The 23917-nt window shown below is 55.9% G+C and overlaps 1 protein-coding gene and 1 long non-coding RNA gene across 2 annotated transcripts in view; one reads left to right on the top strand and one right to left on the bottom strand.

Moving 5' to 3' along the window:
• Positions 1-16941, bottom strand: part of ANP32A (acidic nuclear phosphoprotein 32 family member A) — a 35784-nt gene extending 18843 nt beyond the window's left edge. The window contains exon 1 of the mRNA XM_008252604.5: positions 16811-16941. Within this exon, the coding sequence (XP_008250826.2) occupies positions 16811-16864 (54 nt within the window). The 5' untranslated portion in view covers positions 16865-16941. The remainder of the gene's footprint in view (positions 1-16810) is intronic.
• On the top strand, positions 14653-16934 carry LOC138844711 (uncharacterized). The gene is made up of 2 exons (XR_011380947.1): positions 14653-14792; positions 16887-16934. It is a non-coding gene; the product is annotated as an uncharacterized LOC138844711 (long non-coding RNA).
• Positions 16942-23917: the final 6976 nt, after the last annotated feature.

Consider the following 23917-nt stretch of genomic DNA (forward strand, 5'->3'; position numbering starts at 1 on the left):
TGGGTGGGCTCCTGGCTCTCCCAGGAGCTGTGTGGCTGTAGGCAGTTCTTTGCTGGGACCCCATTTCTTCATCTGTAAATGGGAAGAAACCCACCAGTCCCACGGGTCCCCACAAGAGAGGGCTGCCAGAGCAGGAGCCCAGCGGGGTGTCCCAGAGGCCACTGCGATGGCCATCACCAGCACCCTGGAGAGCAGAGACCAGAGGTGACGCAACGTGGGTCCCCCACACCGCCTAGCGCTGAGCTTCAATCAACGCTTGCCAAACCAAAAAGCATTAACAATAACCTGGGAAAGGGTGTTATTGTTTCTGCTCCTATTACAGAACTGGCTCTCTTCGCTGTCACTCTCTGCTTTGGAGGAAAAACCAACCGAAGTCAGCTCGGGGCAAGCTCGCCTGGAATGGGGTCGGGAACAGGGGGGCCAGGGCAGGGCACCCGCAGAAGGGACCATCCCAGGACGCACAACTGTCCACTCCAGGTACTCCAGCAAAGCCTCGGTCGAGCCTCACTGCCTCGCTACACAGCGCAGACGAGAGCAACTGTTCAAAGCCCCTCCTGCCAACACGTTCCTTCTCACGGTTTCAAACCAAAGAGAGTAAGAGGATTCGCCGCTAACTCTCCTCCCACCTTATCTTCATCTGCCCACGTAACCAGCCCACCTACTAAGCATCTCTCCAGAGTCTACACAGCAGGAGAGCAAATACACAATCTTATTTTTCTCCTTCTGGTCCCCAACTGGCGCCTACCACTGATCCACCTCGCCTCGCCCTCCCGGAGCCTCGCCTGCCAGTGCCCGAGGACCACCCTCGGGTCTGATCTGCAGCCACGTGGTGCTGCACTGTGTCGCTGTGTCATCATTTTCCCCAACCGGTCCCTTATTGATGCATACTTGGGTTGCTTCCAATCTTTAGCTATAACAAATAATTTCACAATCAAGACAAGCTTTTCCATGTCGTGCTGCATTTACCCAGCTTAGAGACAGGAGCTGGAATCAGAGCCTACTTCCGACCTGAGGCATGTCAGCTTCGGAGTCCTGCAGTCTGACGGGCCCATCGCCGCCCACCCAGGGGGATGGGTCACTGAATTTCCATGCATTCAGCAAATGCTGGTTAGAACTGGCTAAGCGCCAGGCACAGCAGCAGGTGTTGTCCTTGCCTCCTGCCCCCGGAGTGGCTGGAGAGGCCCCCTGAGAACACTGGACAGGCAGAAGGGGCCATGACAGCACGGCCAGCCCTGTGGGCTGGAATCCCTGTCTGGAAATGGGTGACCAGACCTACAGCTCGGGATCAAAAAGGTACTACTACTTGCCAAGTCCCTAAGCAGGCAAAGTGGCACGCTCTCAGCAGGTGCTCAGTGCTGGGGGCGGGGTGGGGTGGGGGTCTCAGTGAGGTGTTCCGGGGAATACACTGCACAGCCTTGCCCAGCCCACAATGAACACTACTCTTCCCTCCAGAAGGCTGGAATACACGGCGACTCACTGTCTGGGGCAGCACCTCAGTCCCTAACGATGCCTTATGCAAAACAATCTGTCCCTCTCCCACCTCCCACTTTGCACACGCTGCTCAGGACCCCTAAAGCATGGAGTGTTTTCTCCAAGCGCCTTGGTAGGGCCCCCGTGTGTGTGCAAAGCCCTGTGACAGCCCTGAATGTGTCAAGCAATCAGTTGCATTTGAAAGCAGGAGAAAACTCATTGAACCTTATTGGTTTATTTTTATGTGTTGTGCTCTACAATACAAAAAAAAAAAAAAACCACCAGAAGTTTTGGCATAATATGCTTCATGTTCCCAGGAAGACAGACGTAGCAGTCATCCTGATTGAGCGGACAAGAACACCCAAGATTCCCATGCTGTCACCACGGTCAGTGGCTGGGAGGTGGGCGGAGGTCACCGCTGAGATGCCAGGTTACTTGCACAGGTCTGAAGGCAGCGAGCTGGCTTTGTACCCAAGTTCAGCTCCTCAGGACGTCATGGCTGTGGGCCAGAGTTACTCAGTCTTTCGAAGCCCAAGTCCCCTCACCTGTTAAGAATGGGAAAGATCCCATTCATCTTGTAGCATTTCTGAACAGATTCAGAATAAACACAAGGGCGCCCAACAGTTAATAACAAACAAGGGGCCGGCGCTGTGGCATAGCAGGTAAAGCCACCGCCTGTAGTGTCAGCATCCCCTATGGGTGCCGGTGTGAGACCCAGATGTTCCACTTCCCATCCAGCTCCCTGCTGATTCACCTGGGAAAGGAGTGGAAGACGGCCCAAGTCCTTGGACCCCTGCACTCACGTGGGAGACTGGGGGAAGCTCCTGGCTCCTGGTTTTGGCCTGGCCCAGCCCTGGCTGTTGTGGCTGCTTGGGGAGTGAACCAGCAGGTGGAAGATCTCTCTTTCTGCCTCTCCTCCCTCTCTGTTAATTCTTTCAAATAAATAAATCAATCTTAAAAAAAAAAATACTACCTCTCCTTACTACTTAGCGGAAGCATGAAAATCTAGTGCCTTGCTGAAGTACAAAGAACAGGGGGCGTCAGCTCATCCAGCCCCGTGACACCGGAAGCCAGGTTCTGGACGCTGAGGAGGACTCTGACTGCCCACCCTCGCAGGTGGCCAGCACTGGCCCGCGGCAGCTCACCCTGGTCCTGGGCAGGAGTGGGTCCGCGCTGGGTGTGTGAACTCTGGCTTAACTCCTGCTATGTAAGCCCGGCGCCCTAGGTGTCCTGCCTCGCCATCTTTGGTCACCAGCATGGGTAGAGTCCCCCACAGCCTCTCCACCACACAAACCATGGTGAGGCCCTGAACAGCTGACAACAGAATCCACAAGTCCCCACGAAACACCGCTCCTACAGACGACAGAGAAAGCCTGTGGTTACACCTGCTACAGATGCACCAAAAATGTCTAAAGCCTTCCCGACACCCCGGCCCTGTATGTGGAAAGAAATCTACCACTGTCAAGAAACACAGCTTCGAGTCCACATCTCGAGGCGTGATTCTGGGAGGAAGAGGCAGAGGGCAGCGCCTAGGGGTGAGGGAGCACAGCATGGGGCCCCGGTTAGCCTCGGTCGCCTCTGCCTCTCAATTCCTCTGCCCCACTGATCGCCTCGTGAGTTTGCACCTAACCTTGCGAGGCCCCAGTCTGCTCCAGACTGGGGAAGACGGCTCCAGCTCACAGAGCTCAGAAGGCCACACACTTGAGCATTTGCTCAAATGTCACCTCCTGAGCCGGCGCCGTGGCTCAATAGGCTAATCCTCCACCTTGCGGCGCCGGCACACCGGGTTCTAGTCCCGGTCGGGGCGCCGGATTCTGTCCCGGTTGCCCCTCTTCCAGGCCAGCTCTCTGCTATGGCCAGGGAGTGCAGTGGAGGATGGCCCAGGTGCTTGGGCCCTGCACCCCATGGGAGACCAGGAAAAGCACCTGGATCCTGGCTCCTGCCATCGGATCAGCGCGGTGCGCCGGCTGCAGCGGCGGCCATTGGAGGGTGAACCAACGGCAAAGGAAGACCTTTCTCTCTCTGTCTCTCTCTCACTGTCCACTCTGCCTGTCAAAAAAAAAAAAAAAAAAAAAATTTAAAAAAAAAAAAAAAAAAAACAAATGTCACCTCCTCTGAGCGGCCTTCCTGGATCGTCTACCTATGTACTTATTTATTTAAAGATCTATTTATTTGAAAGGTAGAGCTAGAGAGAGCGAGAGCGAAAGTGTGTGTATGTGTGTGTCTTCCATCCACTGGTTCACTCCCAAGATGGCTGCAACAGCTGGGGCTGGGGCCAAGCTGAAGCCAGGAACCAAGAACTCCATCTCTCTCTCCCACGTGGGTAAGGGAGGGCCAGGTACTCAGGCCATCCTCTACTGTTTCCCCAGGCACGTTCGCGGGGAGCTAGAGCAGATGTGGAGCAGCTGGGACTTGGCATGCAAGTGGCAGCTTTATCCACTGCGCCACAACCCCGGCCCCTATCCATTGCCCTTCACACAGCTTTCGCTGTGTCTGTGGCACTTACCACACCAGCAGCTGTGCCTGTTTGACGGCTTACGGCCTCCCCAGGGGAATGGAAGCCCCAGGGGGACAGCACAGGTGATGTGCTGCTTGTTTGGTTCACTGCTGTATCCAGTGCCTGGAACAGAACCCAGTACCCAGCAGGCACTTAATCGGAGTGTGGAATGAATGAATGAGCTTCTAAGACTGGGAGTTGGCCAGAGGAATTCCAATGCTGTACCTCCTCGGACTGCTAGCTAACTCATCGACCCCACTGTGTGCTAGTTTCTATTTGCAGAAACCATGCCCACGACCCTGGCTAGCGTCAGACAGGCCGGCCAAGTGCTGCGGGGGAACGTCTGTGGCCTTATAGGGCTCTTGGGGCTAACAAGGCTCCTGCCTCAGATAAGCCCGGTATTGGGCACCTCTCAGATCAACACACACACCTTGCTGGAGTCTCTGGCTACTGGTCAAACTCAGAAGCACACTCTCACTTCCACATCCGGCCCTGCCCTGTGGTCACTCCTGGCAATGCCCGTGCTGGCCACTGGAACTGAGGGAAGACTCTAGAGTGCCTTCAGAGGCCAACCCCCTGCCCTGAACCAAGCACCCGCCCCAGGTTTCAGGAAGGTAGCCAGCAGTGCATTCCCGATCTGCCACCCCTATCCCAGCAGAGCCCTGGAGGGCCCTCCCCTCAGGGAAGGCTCCCAGACTCCAGCCCACACCTGCATACCAGCACTCCTGAGCAAGACACACGCAGGCCTGTCGGCCACAGAGCTGCCAACCAGACGGGGCCAAGAGGAGCAGAACTACTCATTACGGCTGCAGGGTGCCGCAGCCTTCTGTGGGCCGACCAGAGAACATAGCTCGCTCTTCCTAGGCCACATGCAGGGGCCACTCAAATCTCCAGGGGGCATGCAGCGGGTGGGAGAGGGTGGCACATGCAGGGTGAAGAAATGCCTGGGTGGCTGTGAGAGCCAGTACCTGGCCCTCCAGATGGGGCAGGCAGCCAGGCGGGAGGCCGGAGAGGTGCACCTGCTGTCCCTGCAGAGCCTTGCTCTGCCCCCAGCTGCTGAGGCGTCACACAAAGCTGCACACACAGCAGGTGGCACAAAGAGACAGTGAGCAGCCTACCAGAGAGAGGGGCCACAGATGCACCCCCAGGCAAGATGCTAACAGAACTAGCTGCTGTGTGACTTGGGAGGCCTGGGGGCTTCTCCCTTGATCTTCCCTCGGTGGACACAATTTGTTCCCAATTGCCCAGAAAGTCAAGGAGGCCTTCCTGGGGAAGGGGACGTCTCAGGGGCTGTTCGCATGCATGAAGGACAGAGGACTAAGAGACACCAGCCCACAGTTCTGCAGCCAGGGGGAGGAGCTGGGGCAGGATGTGCTACTGCCACAGACCAGGTAAGCCGGGCAAAGAGCCCCCTCCTGAAGGAAGCCCCCAGCCCGGGGATGCCTATGGCTTAGCTGATGTCCCTCCAGCCCCTTCAACAAACACTGGGGGCTCTGGCAGTCACCCAGGGCCTCCTACCTGCTTCAGCAGCTCCAAGCAAGAACCTTTCATAGGTGTGGCTACCTCAGACACTGCCCCCTTGGCCTGAGTGCCGGCACCTGGCACCCTCCGCTTCTTCCAAGGCCCCAGTGACCTCCCAATCCCCTGGAGACAGAGGAATGGGCCAACCCCAGTCCCAAACAGCAAGGTCCAGCCTACACTCCCAGCAGCAGCCGCAGGAGACACAGGTAAATGAAAAGTCGCGACTGCGCTGAGCAGAATGTGGGTGTGCATAAGTTCTGTGTGGCTGGGGGTGGGGGGAGGGGTGACGGGGGTGGGGGGAGGGGTGGCAGCGGTCTGGGGACAGTCAAGGAGTGGATCCCTGTACCCCAGATGCCTGTACCCCAGCAGGTTCAATCTTGTCCCTTTGTTCGTGCCTCCTGGTCCCATTTTCCTCTTCTTTTTACATCCTCTGGGTTTACTCCTCCTGACCTGCTGGGAAAGTCCTGCAGCCCACCCCAACAGGCTGGCTCTTGATTGAGTCCTCCTCAGAGCTTGCTAAAAATACGTGGTGCACCAGGCACCGTGGGGGACCCCGATTCAGTCGGTGGAGTAGAGCCTGGGAATTTCTTTGGTGGCTCCCCAGGGTGGTCCCGGTATACGGCTGAGGCTGAAATCGATTCTCACGAGCCTCACTCTTGGCTCCTGTCTAGGAGCCGTGTTCAAAGTCCCCAGTGCCGCGACAGCAACCTGGCAGGATTTGTCCCCAGTTGCACAGTGGATTCCGTACATTAACTGTGCTACGCAAACACTCCAGCAGCACTGGCATAAACTCCCTGCTTCACTCTGCAGGCTGGCGCCACAAAGCCATGGCTGACATTCAGGCCAGGTCAGCAAAGTGGGCTCCCGCCCTGCCCTTCACAGCCACACCACCAGGGCCTGCGGTGAGAGCGGGTGACAGAACACGGGGCTGGGTCCCTCACTGATTCATGATACAGAAGAAATCTCACAGTCCTTACAGGCCCTTGCCTCCCACCTCTTCCCCCCCAACTTCTCCATCTACAGGAGGCAGCAGAATCCAGAATTCGAGGCTGGAGCACTCTCTGGCAGCTGGGCCCCGGCAACTGTATCAAAGTCTCACCAACAAGCAGAGCCAGGCCTCTCTCCTCCATGCTTCCCTCTGCCCCTGGGTCCCTGCTGTCCCACCTGCAGCAGATCCTGCCTCTGACTTCTTCCTGGCCTCAGATAAGGAGGAAAAAGCCATCCACCTACCCACCACTGGTCCCGAGCCTGTGGTGACAGAATCCTCTCCCCTCAGCCACTTCTGGGCCTCTCGGCACATGTGCAGGGAGGACCCAGGGGCTTAGTGCTGTGGAACCACAGGGATCACCTGAGGGGACGCTGGCGGACCCAAGCCCTTGGCGTCACCAAGTGGACAGGCAGCAACAATGGACCGTCGACGCACGGTGACCCCAGGAAGGCCACCTTATCAAAGAGGGGCTGGGATGTCCCCCTGTCCTGCTCACCCTTCGCCGGGGCTGAGAAGAGCTTAACAAGGAAAGTGTTTGCCAGGGTTTGGGCATTCACTTTACAAAGTGAATTTTATAACTGAACTAAAAATAAGCAGTGCATTACAGCAGTGGTCTCCTAAGTGGACCACCCTAGGCAATCTACTAGGGCAAAAGAATAAAATGTTAGGACTCAAATTTAACTAATCATTTCTCATTTGCATTTCTGGTATCACGTTTTACTATATATCTATATTTATTTACATGTAACATATGCAAATAATCACAACTAAAAGGTACACATACAAGAACACCTCAAGAAGTGAGCAGAAAAATGAAATTAAAAAATCTATTTTTGTGCAGTTTTGTGTAGTTTTTTCATAATGCACATTTTCATGAACTTTTTCCAGACCCTTTATTTGCATAGATTAATTTTTTTCAGCATCCAAATAAACTTACCATTTAGTTCTACATTCCATCAACTTCATCAAATACCCATGTACTGGGGGCTTAGAAAAAGATTTTGGGGGGGGGGGCTGTTAATGGATGCAAAAAAAATAAATCAGGAAGACTTGAAGCCTACTGAGCTATGGATGCAGGCACCACTCACCACTGAGCTATGTATGCAGGCAGCTCAGTAAACAGAAAACCTCTCATCAACCCCCCAAGAAAGCTGGTGCCTCGTTTCGGTGGCTTCATGCTTGGTTTACCAGGCAGGGGGTGACGCAAGAGACAGGTGCCATGATGCCTTCACTCTCTCAGTACTTCCAGAAGGCTCCCATGTGCCAAGTGCAGTGAGCCCTGAGATACACTTGATGATGAGCAAGACCAGGTCTCTTAAACCACACAGTGTACTGGCTACATGGAGGGAACAGAGATGTTCATTAGACACCTTCGGGAGTGTGTAATTACAAGCTGAAGCGCTGGGAAGGAAAGTTCTCAAAGAGTTTTACAACGGAAGAATAAGCCCTAGACCTGAGGGGGAAGATGAAGGAGATGGCAGTAAGATCGGGGGGGAGATGAGAGAGAAGATGAGAGGGAAGCCACGCAGGGCCTTGCTGATCTAACTTCATCCTAAGAACAGCGGTGAATTTTACCTATGGGCTGACACGATCGCACCTGTGTTTCTGTAAAGGTGACCCTGGCTGAAGTTCAAAGCAAGGCTTCCAGGAGACCACGCTGGGATGCAGAAAGATCTGCTGGCAAGCAACAGGGGCAGGGTTGCAGACTCAGGACTTGTGCTGGGTGGAAAGGGGACCGGCATGGGGGTGGAGCAAGGCAGATGTCATGGGCTCCCTTTGAACTCCAGTGCAGCTGGAGCAGAGACCTCAGGCGGGTCCCAGGCAGCACATGGCACCTGAGGTTGTGTGTAAGGGAGACCTCTTAGGGGTGGAATGCAGAGCCACAGGGCCCAGGACCCAGGCTTGACTGAGTATAGCATTTCACAGCTGCCCAGGGGGAAGACAACCGGACACAAGAAACCAAGGGCTGGTGAGGGCTGTGGAGGGAGAGCTGGGGGCTGGGAACACAGCTCGTGAAGGTCAGGGATGCTGAACGTGGAGGCAACAGAAGGCCGAGGACTGAGAGGGGTGAAGCGGGGGAGAAGGGGGTGTGGCAGCTCCAGGGTGGGTATGGGACCCACCAAAGGCATCTGTGTGCTTGTCTGGGAGGGCAGCGGCAGCCCAGCACGAGGAGCATCGAGGTGCCCTGGAGAAGTGGGCAGGTGCACAGGACCACTGAGCCAGGGAGTGGGCCTGGGCTGTAGTAATTCCTTAGGAGATGGGAAGTTCCAATCTGCCCTGGGAGGGGTGTCCCCAGCTTGGGGGGGTGGTCGGTGAGCACTTTAAGGAGCGGAGGCCTAAAGCAGTAGTAGCTAAGGGCAGCAGCAAAAGGAGTGGCCTGGGAGAAGGCAAATTGTGACATCGCCCCTGTTGAAACCACTGCCCCCGATCAGTGCTGGGGCCATCTGTGCTGCTTGGATCCTAGGGCCGTGCCCAGATCTGGAGACCACTCAGTGACTAGTGAATTGCTTGTGTGCAAAAATAACTGTGGCCAGTTTGATTCTCCAGCTTCTGACCTCTTTTCCCACTGAAACAATGTGTCTCTTGATAATGGAAGTGATGACAGCTACAGAGTCCTAGCAGAACAGACTGTAATGTTTAGTGAGTGCTTACTGTGTACATGGAAGGTAGGACTACATCTTCATCTCGCAGAGGCAAATTGGCAAGGCCCTGGGAGGGAAAGGACCTGTCCAAGTGCCCCAGTTGCAAGTGGGGGAGACAGGATGCATACTCAGGCCATCTGGGCCCAGGGAGCCAAGCGCATTCTCCTCTCTGCAAACTGCTTTTTAAAAAAAGATTTGTTGGGGCTGGTGCTATGGCATCTCTACCTGCGGCACCAGCAACCCATATGGGCACCAGGTTGTGTTCCTACTGCTCCTCTTCCAATTCAGCTCCCTGCTTATAGCCTGGGGGAAAGCAGTGGAAGATGGCCCAGTGCTTGGGCCCCTGCACCCACATGGGAGACCTGGAAGAAGCTCCTGGATCCTGATGGGCCCAGCTCCAGCTGTTGCAACCATTTGGGTAGTGAACCAGTGGATGGAAGACCTTTCTGTCTCTGTCTATAACTCTGCATCTCAAATAAATAAATAAAATCTTTAAAAAAAGAAAACCCTTAAAAATATTTTTACTTGAAAGGCAGAGTTACGGAGGGAGAGAGAGATCTGCCATCTACTGATTTACTCCCCAAGTGGCCATAACGACCAGGGGTTGGCCAGGTGGAAGCCCAGCGCCTGGAACTCCATCCACGTCTCCCATGTGGATGCAGGGGCCAAGGACTCAGGCCATCTTCTGCTGCTTTCTCAGGTGCATCAGCAGGGAGCTGGATCAGAAGTAGAGCAGCAGGGACTTGAACTGGTGCCCATATGGGATGCTGGCGTGGCAGGCGGTGGTTTAACCCACTGTACCACAGCGCCGGCCCCTGTGCAAGCTTCTCTGACTCAGTGCTGGAAAGTGTGGGTGCCTTCAGGCGACAGCCATGGTGTGTGGCACCCTGAAAGACAGAGGGCGAGGGCGGATGAGGAAGGTGTGGCGGAGGGCACACCTGAGGACTGTGGACAGCATCTGCCTGGGCAAAGGAGTGCCTGCAGGGTGACAAGGCCTGGGCCAGGAAAGAGCTGGGAGTGAGGAGAGAAAGCAGCTCCAGAACAGGGCACCCAGAGCGGAGCTGGCTCGAAACAGGAGAAATCATGCCTCACTCACCGCGCAGAGCCCCCAGAGCCACAAAGGCATTTTCTCAGTCCCCCAAGTCCCCGAGTACCAAGGAACTTTAACACTCGTCTTCATAAACATTAACAAGGAACAGAATCCATCCATGAGTCAAAGCCAGCCAAATTTCTTTTCAATGAATCAAAAAAAAAAAAAAAAAAAAAAAAAGCGTTTTACGCAAAGAGGCAGAGACCGGTGTTAGCTTCTTGACTAACAATCGGATGTGTGCAGCAGTGGGCACAGGCCTCTGGGCAGCAGGTGTAAAACTCAACTGTTGCTATCAGGCTCAAAGTGTTTGAAAGTCGCCCACCCAATCCAACCGCCCCATCTTAGAGTGGAGAAAGCAAGAGGCCCAAAGAGGCCAAACTCCATGTCCAACGCAGTTAACAGCAAAGCTGAGCACAGAGCCAAGTCTTTAATAGTCCTCTGATAATTTCCTCACCAAACCGGAATCTCCAAACATAAATAGGTCTGGGAAAAACAGGGCTGACTTTCATCCACAGTCGAGTCAGTAATAGCAGAGCGCGCCTGCTGATCTTTCAGATCTGGGGCTCGGAGCGAGTGTGGGAAATGAAGGGCAGGTGGGTGAATGCGGAGCTAAAACAAAGCAAATCTGAGGAAACCTCCCGGGTTGCAGGGTGCGGCCCAGGGTTTGCGGGACTGTAGCGTATTCACAACCGACTCCACACGAGGAAGCTGCAGCCCTGTCCTGGCAACTGGCTCCTGGCCACCAGTGCTAGGCTCAGTTTCAACAGCAAATCTCATTAAATGAGAAGTTCTGAACAGCTGCCTTCACCAATCTCCATCCCTGCCAGCCGCCATCTCTCTATAATGAGGACACCAGCGCTGGGCACCTATCATTGGTTGTGCAGTTATATTTCAAGGCAACTTAGGCGTCACAGGCAGGTCCCCACTTCCCTGCTTGTTGGGGGACTGCTACAGGCTGCTTCCCAGGAGATTAGAGAGCCAGCCAGAGCAGAGGTGGGACAGGCCAAAACAGGAGTGGTGGCAGGTGGGGGTGAGGCAGCAAACATCTCTATGGGAGCGTCCCCTTCTGGACCCCTAAACGGAGTCACAATTCAGCCTCGTCGGCTCAGGCCAAAGCAGCTGGAGGAGGATACGAGGGCCCCGAAAGCAGGCCACACTTGGAGGGAGAGCGGCCGAACAAAACCAGAGACGCCGGGATCGCCCCTGTTTCCAGGAACCTGTGCCCTGTGCCCCACTTCAGCCCCCGGGGTACACAGCGCCCCTAGACTAGGGAGGCCTGAACACTTGAAGCTCTCCAGTGCAAACTCCTTCACTCGAACCCCGAGAAGGCATCCAACATGTAAGGGGTACTATTTCATTATAAGATGGGCAAAAGCCCTTTGAAATACTGAGTACAAGGTGGTTACACACCAGAAGGGGGCAGAGAGGGGTGTGCGACACTAAATCGGTCAACAAGGACAATTTCTCTCCCTGAAGGGGGAGTTCTAGACTTGAGGCTGATTTCCACAAGGCACACACAGAAAGAACTGGAAAAACTCCAAACACACCACCCCAAAAAACCATGCGTTCGGATGAAACAAAGCACCAGGGCCCAGGGGCCCTCACCCTCCCTCCCTCCCCAATCCAAGGATGAACTTCACTGAGAACATCACGCACGGGCACTTTTACAACAAAGGTAAACACATTTCCACTATTTTTTTCTTTTATTGATAAAACTCAAAGCACACTGAGTACAATTTCTTTTTTTGTCATTCAGGCCAACTAGCGAGGTAAGTGGAATTCTTTATGGAGAGGGGATAATATTTTGCTTAATTGGGGTTCCACGTGTGTGTTTCACCATCAAAGCGATCACAAGGTTCAGGGGTATTCAGCATGCTTAGCCCAGGAGCTGTGCAGCCAGCTCAGCTGTCGTTTGGTGACTGGAGCCCTGGACTGTGCATTTTACATGCTCCCTGGCTGATTCTGGTAAAAGCTCAAACTTGACACCTAACGGACTACACCAGGCTACTGCCCACCAAAGGGGCCTCTGGTTTCACAGCACAAAAGCCCAGCTCCGCTGCTTGCCAGTTCTTCGACCTTCTCTGCCAACCCCAGATGATCCACCCTGGTAACGGGGATAACGTCGCACTGCTTGGCCTGCCCTTAAGGAGTTGTTGGGAGGATTAAGTGAGATGATCCATGAGGTGTTACTAGTGTACCATGTCCCAGATACTAAGCGCAAGCCAATTCTGTTCTGTTTCCTGGCTGTAGACGGAGACTAGCAAAACAGGACAGGCGTAACATGGGAGAGCCACACAAGCTAGGAGTGGCTCCTGCCCATCTTCTCTTTACCCAGATGTGTCCCTCAACATCCAAATGGCCAGATGCACCCCAGCCTAAGTAGACACGACTGCGCTAAGCCGTACTCGGCGTGTGGCTCCCCGCCTCCCCGGGAATGACAACCCCCGGAGCCAGGGGTCCTGAGCCCCAGCCGCAAGAGCTTTGCTCAGGAGCCTAGCCAATCTTCACTCCTGCACCTTCAGTGCCGGGAAGCTGGCTCGCTTCATAAGGCGGCATCACTCCAAAGCAGGCAGAGAAACGCCACTCCCCGTGCTGCCCTACACAAACAGGGGCTTCCAGGGAGGCAGAGGATGCACACTTGGTGGTGCAAGCATCTGACTGGTCCCGTGATACCCCTTCCATGCCTCCATTCCCGTATGCAATACAGGAAAATACTAACAATCCCCACTGCACAGAGCTGTAGTGGGGCCTAACTTAACTGGCATGTGGAATCCACTTAGGTGTGTGCCAGGGGCTCTGAATGCATTAGCTATTGTTGCTGTTCTAAACCACAGAGAGCCTCAAACTTAGGACTGAGAAGACTGCTGCCATGCACTGACCACCCACCCACCGCAAGCCAAGTCAAAACAGCTTTGTCACGTGCCGACTAAATGGGACTGCTGTTCCCACTTCACAGGTGAGAAAACCAAGCTTCAAGGACACAGATTGGGCCAACCTACGCCAGGAAGGGCAGGTGAACGCAGCCTCCTCTTTTGTGGTGGGGAAGTCCAAGCCAGGCCGGGGCCGTTGCTACAGCCCAGCTTGACCATGGAGCCCCCAGACTCAACACCACCACCATCAGCAGCAGCAACACTCAATAACCGAACTCAGCTGCCTGTGGCCATGTGGAGCTCATGCTCAATTTTCTGCCCGTGCCTCCCTAGCTGGCTCGCATACGCTGCAGTTAATATCAGGCTGCTTGAACCCAATTAGGCAGTAAGTCAGCCTGGAAAACATCATGCGATGTATTCCAAAGGTCAAAGTCAGAGCCGGCCTCCCGGCCTCCAAGGCAGCCTCTGCGGGACACTGCCATGGAACTTAGGTCTCTAAGCAGACACCTGGGTTCAAGCAGCCCCAACGGCGGCTTTCCAAAAGTCCCAGGAGAGCCAGTGGCTCCGGCAAGGGGCGAACAGCCGGAGAGAGGCAGGGAACTTTTTCAAAAACTGGGTCTCCTCCCTTTCGGGTGGGGACTGCATTGACAATTCTAACTGCTTCCCCACGGGCAAAAATAAAAAGGAGGGGGGAGGCCGAGAAAGAGCAAGGATGGGCTCCCCCAGGCTGCCGGGCCCTGCAACGCGGAGCTCGACCTACCTTCCCGGAGAGCCCAGCCCCGGAGGGCGTTTCCCCAATGCGTCCGCACCTCGTCCCTCCCGGGGAAGGGGCCGCCGTCCTCGGCTGCAGGCTGGCACCAGAGTCGCGTGCGCGACCCCCATTCCCCCACCCTCCCACCCGGGCCAAAAGACCCCTCCCGTTCAATGCTCCCCTCGCCCCATCACTTCCGCCCAAGGAGCAAACAGCCGGGCGATCGGATCGTCCTTAAGGCTACATTTAACCACGTCTACGCCTGCAGTAGGATCGGCCAAATCCTGGAGAGAGGCGGAGAGGGCGGGGATCTGCGGGTGGGGGAGCGGCCCTGGCGGCGCGAGGCCCTCCCCGCGCAACGCCGCTGCGACGCCTCGGGCCGCCGGCGCTGGGTGCAGACCCCAGTCGAGCCCCGCGCACAAGTAGGGGGCCCTGGGGCCAGCTCCAAGGCCGCCTCCGCGCCGGAGGCCGTCGAGGCGATGGCGCAAGACTTCACTCCCCCCCCCCAACCCCCGGCGACAACAGCCACGGTGACAAAATGGCAGCCCGGCGCCCAGCGGTCGTGCCACAGGCGCGCAGAGCCCTGGCGGCTGCCCCCGCCTCCCCACCAAGAACGCCTCGGCGCCCTTCGGGCCCGGCCCCGGGGCGGCTCTCGCAGTTAAAAAAAAAAAATCATCATCACAAATAAAACACCTGGAGCTCGGAATCGGCTCCGGGAGCCCGAAGGCCCGCCCGGCGCGCCGCCCGGCGCGCCGCCCCGCGCGCACGGCGCCCCGCGCCCGCCCGCGCCCCGCGCCGCATGGAGCCGGAGCCCGCATTCCGAGCCCCGCGCGCCGCGCCGGCCCCGCCGTGGGGGGAGGGGCGGGGCGGGCCGCGCGAGACCGGGGAACATGGCTGCACGTCCTAGTTCGGCGTCGCGGCGTGGCCACCAGCCCCGGATCCGAGTTGGGAGAGGTTCCGAAGGTGGGTGTGTGGGGGGCCCCCGGGGGCGGCGCGGCGGGGAGGGCGCAGGGGCGCTCCCCAGGAGCTGTTTGTCTCCCGAGCCTCCGCAAAAACCCGGTTCTCCTCCCCCACCCCTTTTGTCCCTCGCTCGCCGGCGCTCGCCCCCTCCCCCGCCGCCCGCGCCCCACCCCGCCCGGAGGCAGGGGCCGGCGTGCGGGCCGCCAGGCTGGCGGGCGAGGGGGCGCCGTGCGAGCAGCCTCCCCGCCCGGCGCGCCGCGCGCCCTCCCCCGCGCACACTCGCGAAGTTTAAAGCCGGTTCGACCCGCTTGCCCGTCGCGCTCCCGAGGCGGCCGGCGGTGCGGCTCGGGCCGGCCGAGACCCCGGCCCCTTCGAGCCCCGGGGGCTTTCCGGAAAGTACGCGGGAAGACCGCGGCCGCGCCCCCTCCCCCATCACCACACCCAGCCCCCAAAGGCTCGGCTCCCGGGCCCGGCCGGGGCGACGCGGGCCGGAGGCAGGCTGGCGCGGTGGACGCTCCGCGGCGACTCCCGCCCGGCCGGGGCGCCCCCTCCCTCCGCCCCGCGCGCCGGAGGCATCGCACACGTCCACCGTCCGCCGCTGCAGGCGGGAGGGGGGAGGGGGACGACAAAAAGGATCTTGTTTTCAAAAGTCTCACTCCGGTTCGGGGGAGGAACTAGGGTAAGAGGAAGCAAGGCCTGCCTCCGCCAGGGACTCGCGTGGCACGGGCCGGAGGGGCGACCGGTCCGCGCTCCGTGCCGCCCCGAGTCCCAACTCTGCGGCTCCCCGGCCTCCGAGGGTCCCGCCGGGGTCTCCGAGCCCAGCCGCCAACTCGGCCGGAACACCCAAGTGTGAGAGCGAGCGGGAGCCAGGAATAAAAGCGAGCGTCCGAGCCGCCCGCCTCGCCTTCCCCTCCTTGGGGTGCGCTCCGGCCCCACCCCCGGCTCCCACCCGCGTAAGTGTCCCTTGGCCGGGGTCCCGCCGCCGCCGCCGCCGCCCAGCTGGTGCCGGCCACGGGCAGGCAAACTCCTCGGCCCGGGGCTGCGTGCGCGCCGTGCCCGCACGGTCGTGGGCCCGCGCCGCCCAGCTCGGCGGCAGCTCCGGCAGCTCGCGTCCTGACAAAGTTTCCCGTGCCCGTTCCCGAGTCTGGGGCCGCCAAGGAGCCCGCCACAGTCCAGGGCTGGCAGGGGCCGGGGCGAGGGGGCACCGGGACGCGGCGCCTTTGGGCAACTTGCGGCGGCGGCGGGAGCTTGGGGAGGCGCGGGGGCCCCGGGCGCCTGGGCGCCGTCGAGAATCCCTCCCCCTCCTGCCAATCTACCCTCCCCTCGGAAGGAGAGGGAGAAACATCAGCATCTGGCCCGAAGGTGGTGTGGAAAGAGTGAGGGAGAAAGAGGAGAGGAAGGGAGGGAGGGAGAGAAAGGGCGCGTTCACGAACACTACAAAGTTACAAATATGGCTCCCCCGTCTCTCGCCTCATCACTGCGAAGCCACCGAGACGCACTTTAAACTCGAGCCGCCCCCAACTCCGCGGCGGCCCCCTGCCCCGGGCCGCGGCCCCCCGCGGACCGCAAACTACACCGGACTCGCGGCGCCCAAAACTTATTGTGCGCGAGGGGGCCGGGGCGCGGGGGCGGCGCGGCGGCCCCGAGCCCCCTCCCCCGGGCCGCGGAGCCCGGCGCGCAGCCCCTCGCCGCCGCCCCCCGCGGCCATCCCTGCCCCGGCCGAGGCGCGGGAGCCGCGGGCCCCGAGGCTCCCGCGGCCCGCACGCGTGCGCCCGCCGCCCCGCCGGTGCACACTCGCACGCACCTCGCACACGCGGGCGCACACGCACAGGTAGTCACCCAGCAAGGGCAGCGGCTCGGGGGGCTCTGCGGCCCCCGGCCCCACGCCCCCGAGGAAGAAGTGCCTCCCCCTCCAGCGCGCGCGCGCACACGCACATACACACGCGCGCACACACACACACACACACGCACACACAAAGTAGGAGAATGGACCGCCGGGGATATTTTTGGCAAATGCTCACATCAGAGGGCGTCCTGTTCCGCAGCTCTAAATGAATCCGTTTGTTCATGTCCATCTCTCGCGCTCTCTCTCTGCAGAGGCTCCCGCGCCGGCGGAATTCAATCAATAAACCCCGGACCCACGGCCGCGCGTTTTAGGACTTTGAAGGCTCAACCAGCTCCGCTCGGTTCTCGAGCCCCCAGCACCCGCGGCGCACACTAACCTGATCGCCGTGGAGGCGGGATCTGCGGCCCCGCGGACGAACGGCAGCGGCCTGGGCCAATCGCCGCCGAGGGTCTCCGAGCAACAGCCAATGGCGGCGGCGGCGGGGGGGGAAGGGCCCAATGGGCGGGCTGCGCAGCCGGCCAGGGAGGCTCAGCCATTTGGTTGTGGTGCCGGAGACGGACCCCTTTAGATTTCGGGGCGGCGGAGGAGCGCGGCGGCTGCTCCCTGGCTGAGCGAGGGGGGTGGGCGGAATGGCGGGGGAAGGGAAGGTGACTGTGCCTCCGGGGCCGAGCCGCCTGGCCTCGCCAGCCCGCCGCCGCCTCCGCGTTTGGCCGGGGGCGGGGCCGCAGGTGCGTTACACGAGGGGGAGGGGCGCGGCCGGAGGGGTCGGGTCGGGGTCCCTGCCGCGCCGCGGGCTGCGCCAGGGCTGCCCGGGGCCCGCCCGCGCGGCACACCGCGGGGTTGCGGAAGGAGGCGGGCGGCCCGGCGTGGCTGGGGCGGGGGGAGGCCCCGGGGACGCGGGAGGGGTCGGGGTGCGCTGGGGGAGGGGGCGGCCCTGGGCCGGGGTCCCCAGGGTCGCGCCGGGAGCCCCGGGCTGCGGCTCCCGGCCCGCGCGCCCCTTCCCCTCGGTGCGGCCGCCGCCCGCGGCCTGCACCCCGGCGTGACTCACCGCGGGTCCACGGCGGTCTCCTCAGAGGCAGGCTTCCTTGTGGCTGTCGCGTCAGGTCAGCTCGCCCCGGGGCGCCCGGGCCTGGAGTGGGTGAAGACCGTGCCCTGAGAGCGGCCGCCGCACGTCTGCAGGGGTGGCCGGGGCGAGAGGCAGGCGCGGGTCCCGCCCGGAGTCCTGGGCCGAGGCCCGTGCGGCTGGGAGCCGCGCGCCGTGCGCTGCGGCTTTGCAGGGCGGCATCGTCGGAACGCTTGGCCCAGGCGTCTCCGTGGGCTGCCGCCTGATTATTTTGGGGGGGAAGTTTTGAGGGACCTCTCAGCCCGGTTCCCCAGCGGGTTCCCGACTTGGCGGCGTCCGCGTCGGCCTGCCCCTCTGGGTCGGCGCGTTGGTTTCTCCGCACACCCCGGTGCCCCCAGCACGGACCCCGAGCTGGTTTCCCGCCCCCCTTTTTGGATATTGGATACATTGTTTACTCCCCCCCCCCCCCAGACGTGGGTTCGATGGAGGGAGAAATGTAAAACATGGTTACATAACACCGATACAGTTTCATTCTTAAAGTTTAGGAGGAAATACAAAGTGACAGCGTAAATAAAACACTGAACGCGCACACGGGGCAGGAAGCCGGAGCATCTTAATACTGCAACCTGCTGGATTGCAGGCCTGAAGGGCTGCGGCTCATAAGCGTTTTCCTCCGTGCCTTTTTTTTTCAGCGAAAATAACAAGTGCAGTTTGAAAGGTGAGCATGGTTACTCTGAGTAGCTGAGAAATGCAAAATTAAAAAAAAAAAAAACACCTTAAGTCATAGTTTTATTTCATCTGGATATAAATAGTATAATTGTTGACTTAGCTGGCATCTCCCTCGGCCTCAGACGCTGCTAATCTTATTGAGGGCTATTTGTGTCATTCGGATTTATTTACTTTTAATTGTATTCTCTTTAAGACAGGAGGGAGCCCAAATTACCACTCTTTGCCATTGAGTCCGTTTGTGATTTCTGGAGAGGGTGTTTGAGTTTCTCTTAAAGCATCACGCACCCATTAAGCCACTGCGGTGTGCAGGAGCCAGGTAACACCCGGGTCCTCAGGTTCCTGCCCTCTCTGGTGGGGAAGGCTTATCTTGGGTTTGCAAGTCCCAACCAGACTTAAGACCACACAGCTGGCAATGCAATGAGGCACCGTGCTTTTCCGCAAGAGTAATCTCACAGCCAACCAATCAGACGCAGAGATGCGGGCCATCCAGGGCTCTGGTAAACAAGCAGATAGCTCACTTCTGTGCTGGGGCTGAAGAGGATCGCCTGGAAGCCCAAACCCCCACGGAAGAAAGCCGACAGCAGCGATTCAAATAAGAATGCTTGTTTTTAGAAGCATCTTACTTGTACACATTTTGATAACAGTGTTTGTTTTAGTGTTAGAAAATGGAAAGAGGGCCTCGCTTAGATGTCGATCACTATAGAAGTTGCACTATCCAAAAAGTGTAGCCCATTGGATATTGCCCATGGAGAAATCTGCACTTGGCTTTTTAAAATAAGCTTGTAGTTTGTGTCTAAGAAAAATGTAATATGATTTTGATTTCTTATCCAAAGGCAACTAGGGCTACAGTTTCACTTCAGCCAAGCCATCAGCCCTGTTGCAACTTGACCAAATATCAGAACTGCTAGTTCCTTATTTTACAGGATTCTTTAAGTTACACTGTATTGGATATTACAGTAGTAAACAAATGCTCTGAATGAATCAAAAACTGTAATAAGGACAGAAGCCCATATCAAGGAATCGGGTGAGGCGATCAAAGCGGGAACAGGTGGCATCCCTAGCACCTAGAGGGTCTACAGCAGGACTTGGGTTATGAGGGATGTGGGGTCTGTAACCTCTGGAACTGGGTTGGATTCACACTGAAAATACAATTCAAAGTTTTGAGTCACTGGAAAGAAAGATGGCCTTTCAGTAGGGGTAGACAGCTTCCCGCCTTCCCAAATATTTTCCATCAAGAATCATTGCAAACAACTGGGCAGCCCATTTTATTCTCAGAGACTAAGGAGCGATGACCCTCAACCTCCCGGTACATGCTGGAAAATACTGTTTTGTAAGCACCCACATCGCAGCTGCTCTTTTAGCTCCTTTGCCCTGGTTTGATGTCTAAAGATGGAGACCCGTGAGGTCGCATCCTTTTCCCGAGTCTGTTTGCAGCTCAACTTTTTGTTCTTCAGCTTGCATCACAGGCACTGGAACCTGGCCACAGGATTCTCGCCTACATCATAGTTCTGCTTGGACCCCAAAGACAATGATATGGAAAGACTCCAGCTTAATTACGTTCTTTTGTTGTTCTATATAAATAGCTTTTAGAAATGTAGAAAATCCATGGTAACAAATGTGAAGACTACTGCATTTTGATGTGAATAGCAAAGGAATGTTGAGGCCCAGGATGTAAAAAGTCATTCTTCATTTTCTTTGGCTTAAAAGAAAAAAAAAACCACGGGATGATTTTCTTAATAATTGTTTTAAGTGGTTGAACAGTCATCAGAGATTTTGGTTATGCAGAAAAAGCACCATTTCTTGAAAACAGTCATAAGTCACCCTAAAAATTAAACCGGTGCAGCTATGTGGCCTGGGCCCTGAAATGGCAGCTGACACCACGTCCCATATCGCAGTGCCTGGCTTTGAGTTCTGGCTCCGCCTTCCAACTCCAGCTCCCCTCTAATGCAGACCCTGGGAGGGAGCAGGCCACGGCCCAAGTAGCTGAGTCCCTGCCACCTACACAGGCGACCTGGACTGGGGTCCCAGCTCCTGGGTTTGGCCTGGCCCAGCCTTCGCTGTTTCATACATTTGAAGACTCAAAGCAGTGGATGGGAGAGAGTGTCCCCCTCCTGCCTTTCAAATAAATGAATAAAATTTAAATAATTTGGTGGTAGCAATAAGGAAAATTTGTTCACCAAGAAGGAAACCAGAGCTATTAGCTTTTTTATTTAGCATTAAAGTATGGCTATAAAGGAAAAAAATTAACACCTTAAAACCATGTAATAGAATGACGAACCATAGGATAAGACAGACTCAAGGCAATTTAGGTTGAAAAAAATTGAAAATTAAGTTAGAGACTACTAATTCATTTTAATCCATCTGGGGTTAAGGTTTACCTCTGTAAAAGAGGGCATTAAGCTCTATTAAGCTGTAAGGGCTAAAGAGAATTTCTAAAAAATGTTAATGTTACTATTTGCAAATAACAGTTTTTAGTATACATAGCAAAATTTTTCGCTGAAGTCCTCTGTAACAGCAGTCATACTTACAAACAATGATTCACTTTAAACTAGATCTTCCACAACTGTTCTTGAATTAGAGATCAGTCTAATGTGTTCTGAAAAACTGGTAAATTTTTAATGTTAGTTGAAATACTGGGTCCTTTCAGGAGCGCATGTCTATATTCTAAACTTTCTATGGAAGTTCCGGCTCCTAGCAACTTGAATCTAATTTTTTAAACATTCATTTGCACATGACCAAATGAGAGCCAGGTGAGGTGTCTGAGGATCCAGCCCAGCAGAAGGGCACGGCTCCATCTGCTGGATTGGGTTTCTGGCCCGGTTATTTACCTGAACTCATCTGCTGTGGTGACTTGTAGGACAGTTCTGTCACTTCTACATGCATTTATTCAAAGGCAACTTGAATCAGTGTGACAGACGCTGGACCGACTCGTAGCAATGCTGTGGGAAAGGCAGTGCAATAGGCAAATTCAGGATGCAGGTGTACAAACGTGTTCAGCAAGGATGTCAGTCACAGCATCACAGTCACAGTAAAAGAAGACTGTCCACATGCCCAGGGAAAAAGCGGGAAGGTTATGACCAAAAACTTTAAAGTTGTTTACAATGGTTGGTGGAATTATAGTGAATTTTTTTAGGGGGTCTTAGTTGTTGGTAATTTTTGCAATCAGAAAAACAGATTTGAATGGAAAATACAGGTGTAACTGGTACTTATGAGATATTTATGCTAGGCAAAACTCTTGATTGCCAATGACAGACATTTGTCCTGACCAATGAGAGCAGAAAGCAGTTAGTGTGAGACTAGCACAGAGCCGGGGGAAGGGGCAGGAGATGGGAGCCTGGGCAGCCTGGAGCACAGCCACAGTACACCAGGTCCAGTCTGCAATGGGCCCCAGCCCTTGGAAGTCATCTCAGCACTGCCGCTCTGCACCCACCTCTCCATCGCTGCAAATGATCTCTCAGCACCTTGCATTTTTGTTTCACTCCCTGAAGGTTCAAAGCCCTTGGCAAGAGCATTTGCAGATGCCCCAGCTGTCTAGGAAAAAAGATGAGCTGCCCCCTTAGCTTCCAGAGTGGGAGGTGTGTGTGACACTACCTTCTACTTAGTTTAGGATTCTGCCCGAATAACATTCTGAGGCCAGGTGACCACGCCAAAATCCACTGATCCTGGGAAAGTTTTCTGATGATGCATCTTGGCTCCTCTCCCACCAGTTGCTACTTCACATGAACAGCCCACAGCCCCTAGTTAGTAGGATCAACCCAAAGCAGACCTAATATCTGAAATCCTAGTTTCCCTTCAAATGCTGCCCTTTGCAAATCCTAGGCCAGAATAAACAATATGTAATAATTGCTGATGTCAATGGCGTACTTACAGAGCAGAGCTGGGGATAGGCTTAAGGTTTTGAGAGGCTTTCCTCAAGTAGATTTGATATTAAGTTACCAGGATTCTGTTCCCAAGGGATATTCTAAACATAGGAATAATCCACATGGTATATTTCATGAATAAATGCAGAGATCCCTTGGTATTAAGTGATACGTGTGCCCGGGCCCGAGCAGCAATGGATCAGCGATCATGAGTCTCAGCTACCCTGAGCACGTATTCCAGCCGAAGAGCAGAGTTATGCTGAGGGGATGGGGTTTGTGTTCAACATCTACTGGAAGAAGAGAAGTGATCATGGCCTCAGTAAGGCTTCCTAGCAGGAGCCAGTCACTTTAAAAACAATTTTGAAATTCAAAACCCACCAACACATCCAAAAGGCCCATGTTACTGGGAATAAAGAGGAAGGCGGTGTGCAGCATGCTTGCTGACCACGTCCGTGCTGGGTACTGGCCTCCCCCCATCCTTTCAGGTCAGCTTGGATTGCTGTTCCTTTAGAAAAAGCAAGTGAGAGTCCCACACTCTGGCATAGCAGGTAAAACCACCGCCGCCTGCAGTGCCGGCATCCCATATGGGCACCAGTTCAAGTCCCAGCTGCTCCATTTCTGATCCAGCTCTCTGCTGTGGCCTGGGAAAGCAGTGAAAGATGGCCCAAGTCCCTGGGCCCCTGCATCTGTGTGGAAGATCCGGAGGAAGCTCCTGGCTTCCGATCCGCGCAGCTCGGCCACTGTGGCCAATTGGGGAGTGAATCAGCAGATGGAAGACTCTCTCTCTCTCTCTCTCTCTCTCTCTCTCTCTCTCCCCCCCCTCCCTCCCAGCCCCCCCCCCCCCCAGTAACTCTTTCAAATAAGTAAATAAATAAATCTTTTTAAAAAAAGACAACGAAGAAGAAAAAGCAAAAAAGCAACTGATGCCCTTGTCAGGACTCAATAAGCAGTATTGGGGGAATTCACCTGTTTTCTGTTAAAGCATGGTTAAACCGCTATGTGAGAAGTTCCTTGTAAGTAACTTCTTCCCAGAGAAGCAGTGCTAGGCCTTCTTGTCACTGATAATATAAAATGTTTTCCATGAGCAAGTGTTTTATTTTTTGGAGTGTAAACTGTTTTCTTGGGCGATTTAACACAAATCATACAAAAACTTTCTCCATGCATTGGCTAACTAGAACTGGGTCACATGACCCCCCATCTAGCTGCTAGGGCAGCTGAGAATCATTGTCAAGTTCTTGTGTAGGAAGAATAGGAAATGGCTTTTGCTGAACAATTAGCAGCCTGCTACGGTTTGCATTCAGTGAGTTCTAGCTAGAAGAGTCTCATAGAAGTGCTGCTGCCACTTGAAGACATCTGGGATCCACTGTGCATATGACAGACGGAGGTGACCGTGACCTTAGAAGCCTTGTGCTCATGAGGTGGGACCTCCCACAGCCTGTGTCCAGCGGCAGAGCCTTCCTGCTAACCTGTTCACCTGCCTGTGAACACAGAGAAACTCAGATCAACAAAGAAACTCATGGTGGTGCACCATTATGCTTGGGATCCATTTGTTACTGTAGCTTATGCTAACCAATACATGGAGAAAGTTTTTGCGATCCTAGTTTTCTATTCAGTTATGATTTTGTAGATC

The sequence above is a fragment of the Oryctolagus cuniculus genome, chromosome 12 (genome assembly GCF_051225735.1).
Source record: "Oryctolagus cuniculus isolate XC-2025 breed Fujian yellow rabbit chromosome 12, ASM5122573v1, whole genome shotgun sequence".
Taxonomy (NCBI): domain Eukaryota; kingdom Metazoa; phylum Chordata; class Mammalia; order Lagomorpha; family Leporidae; genus Oryctolagus; species Oryctolagus cuniculus.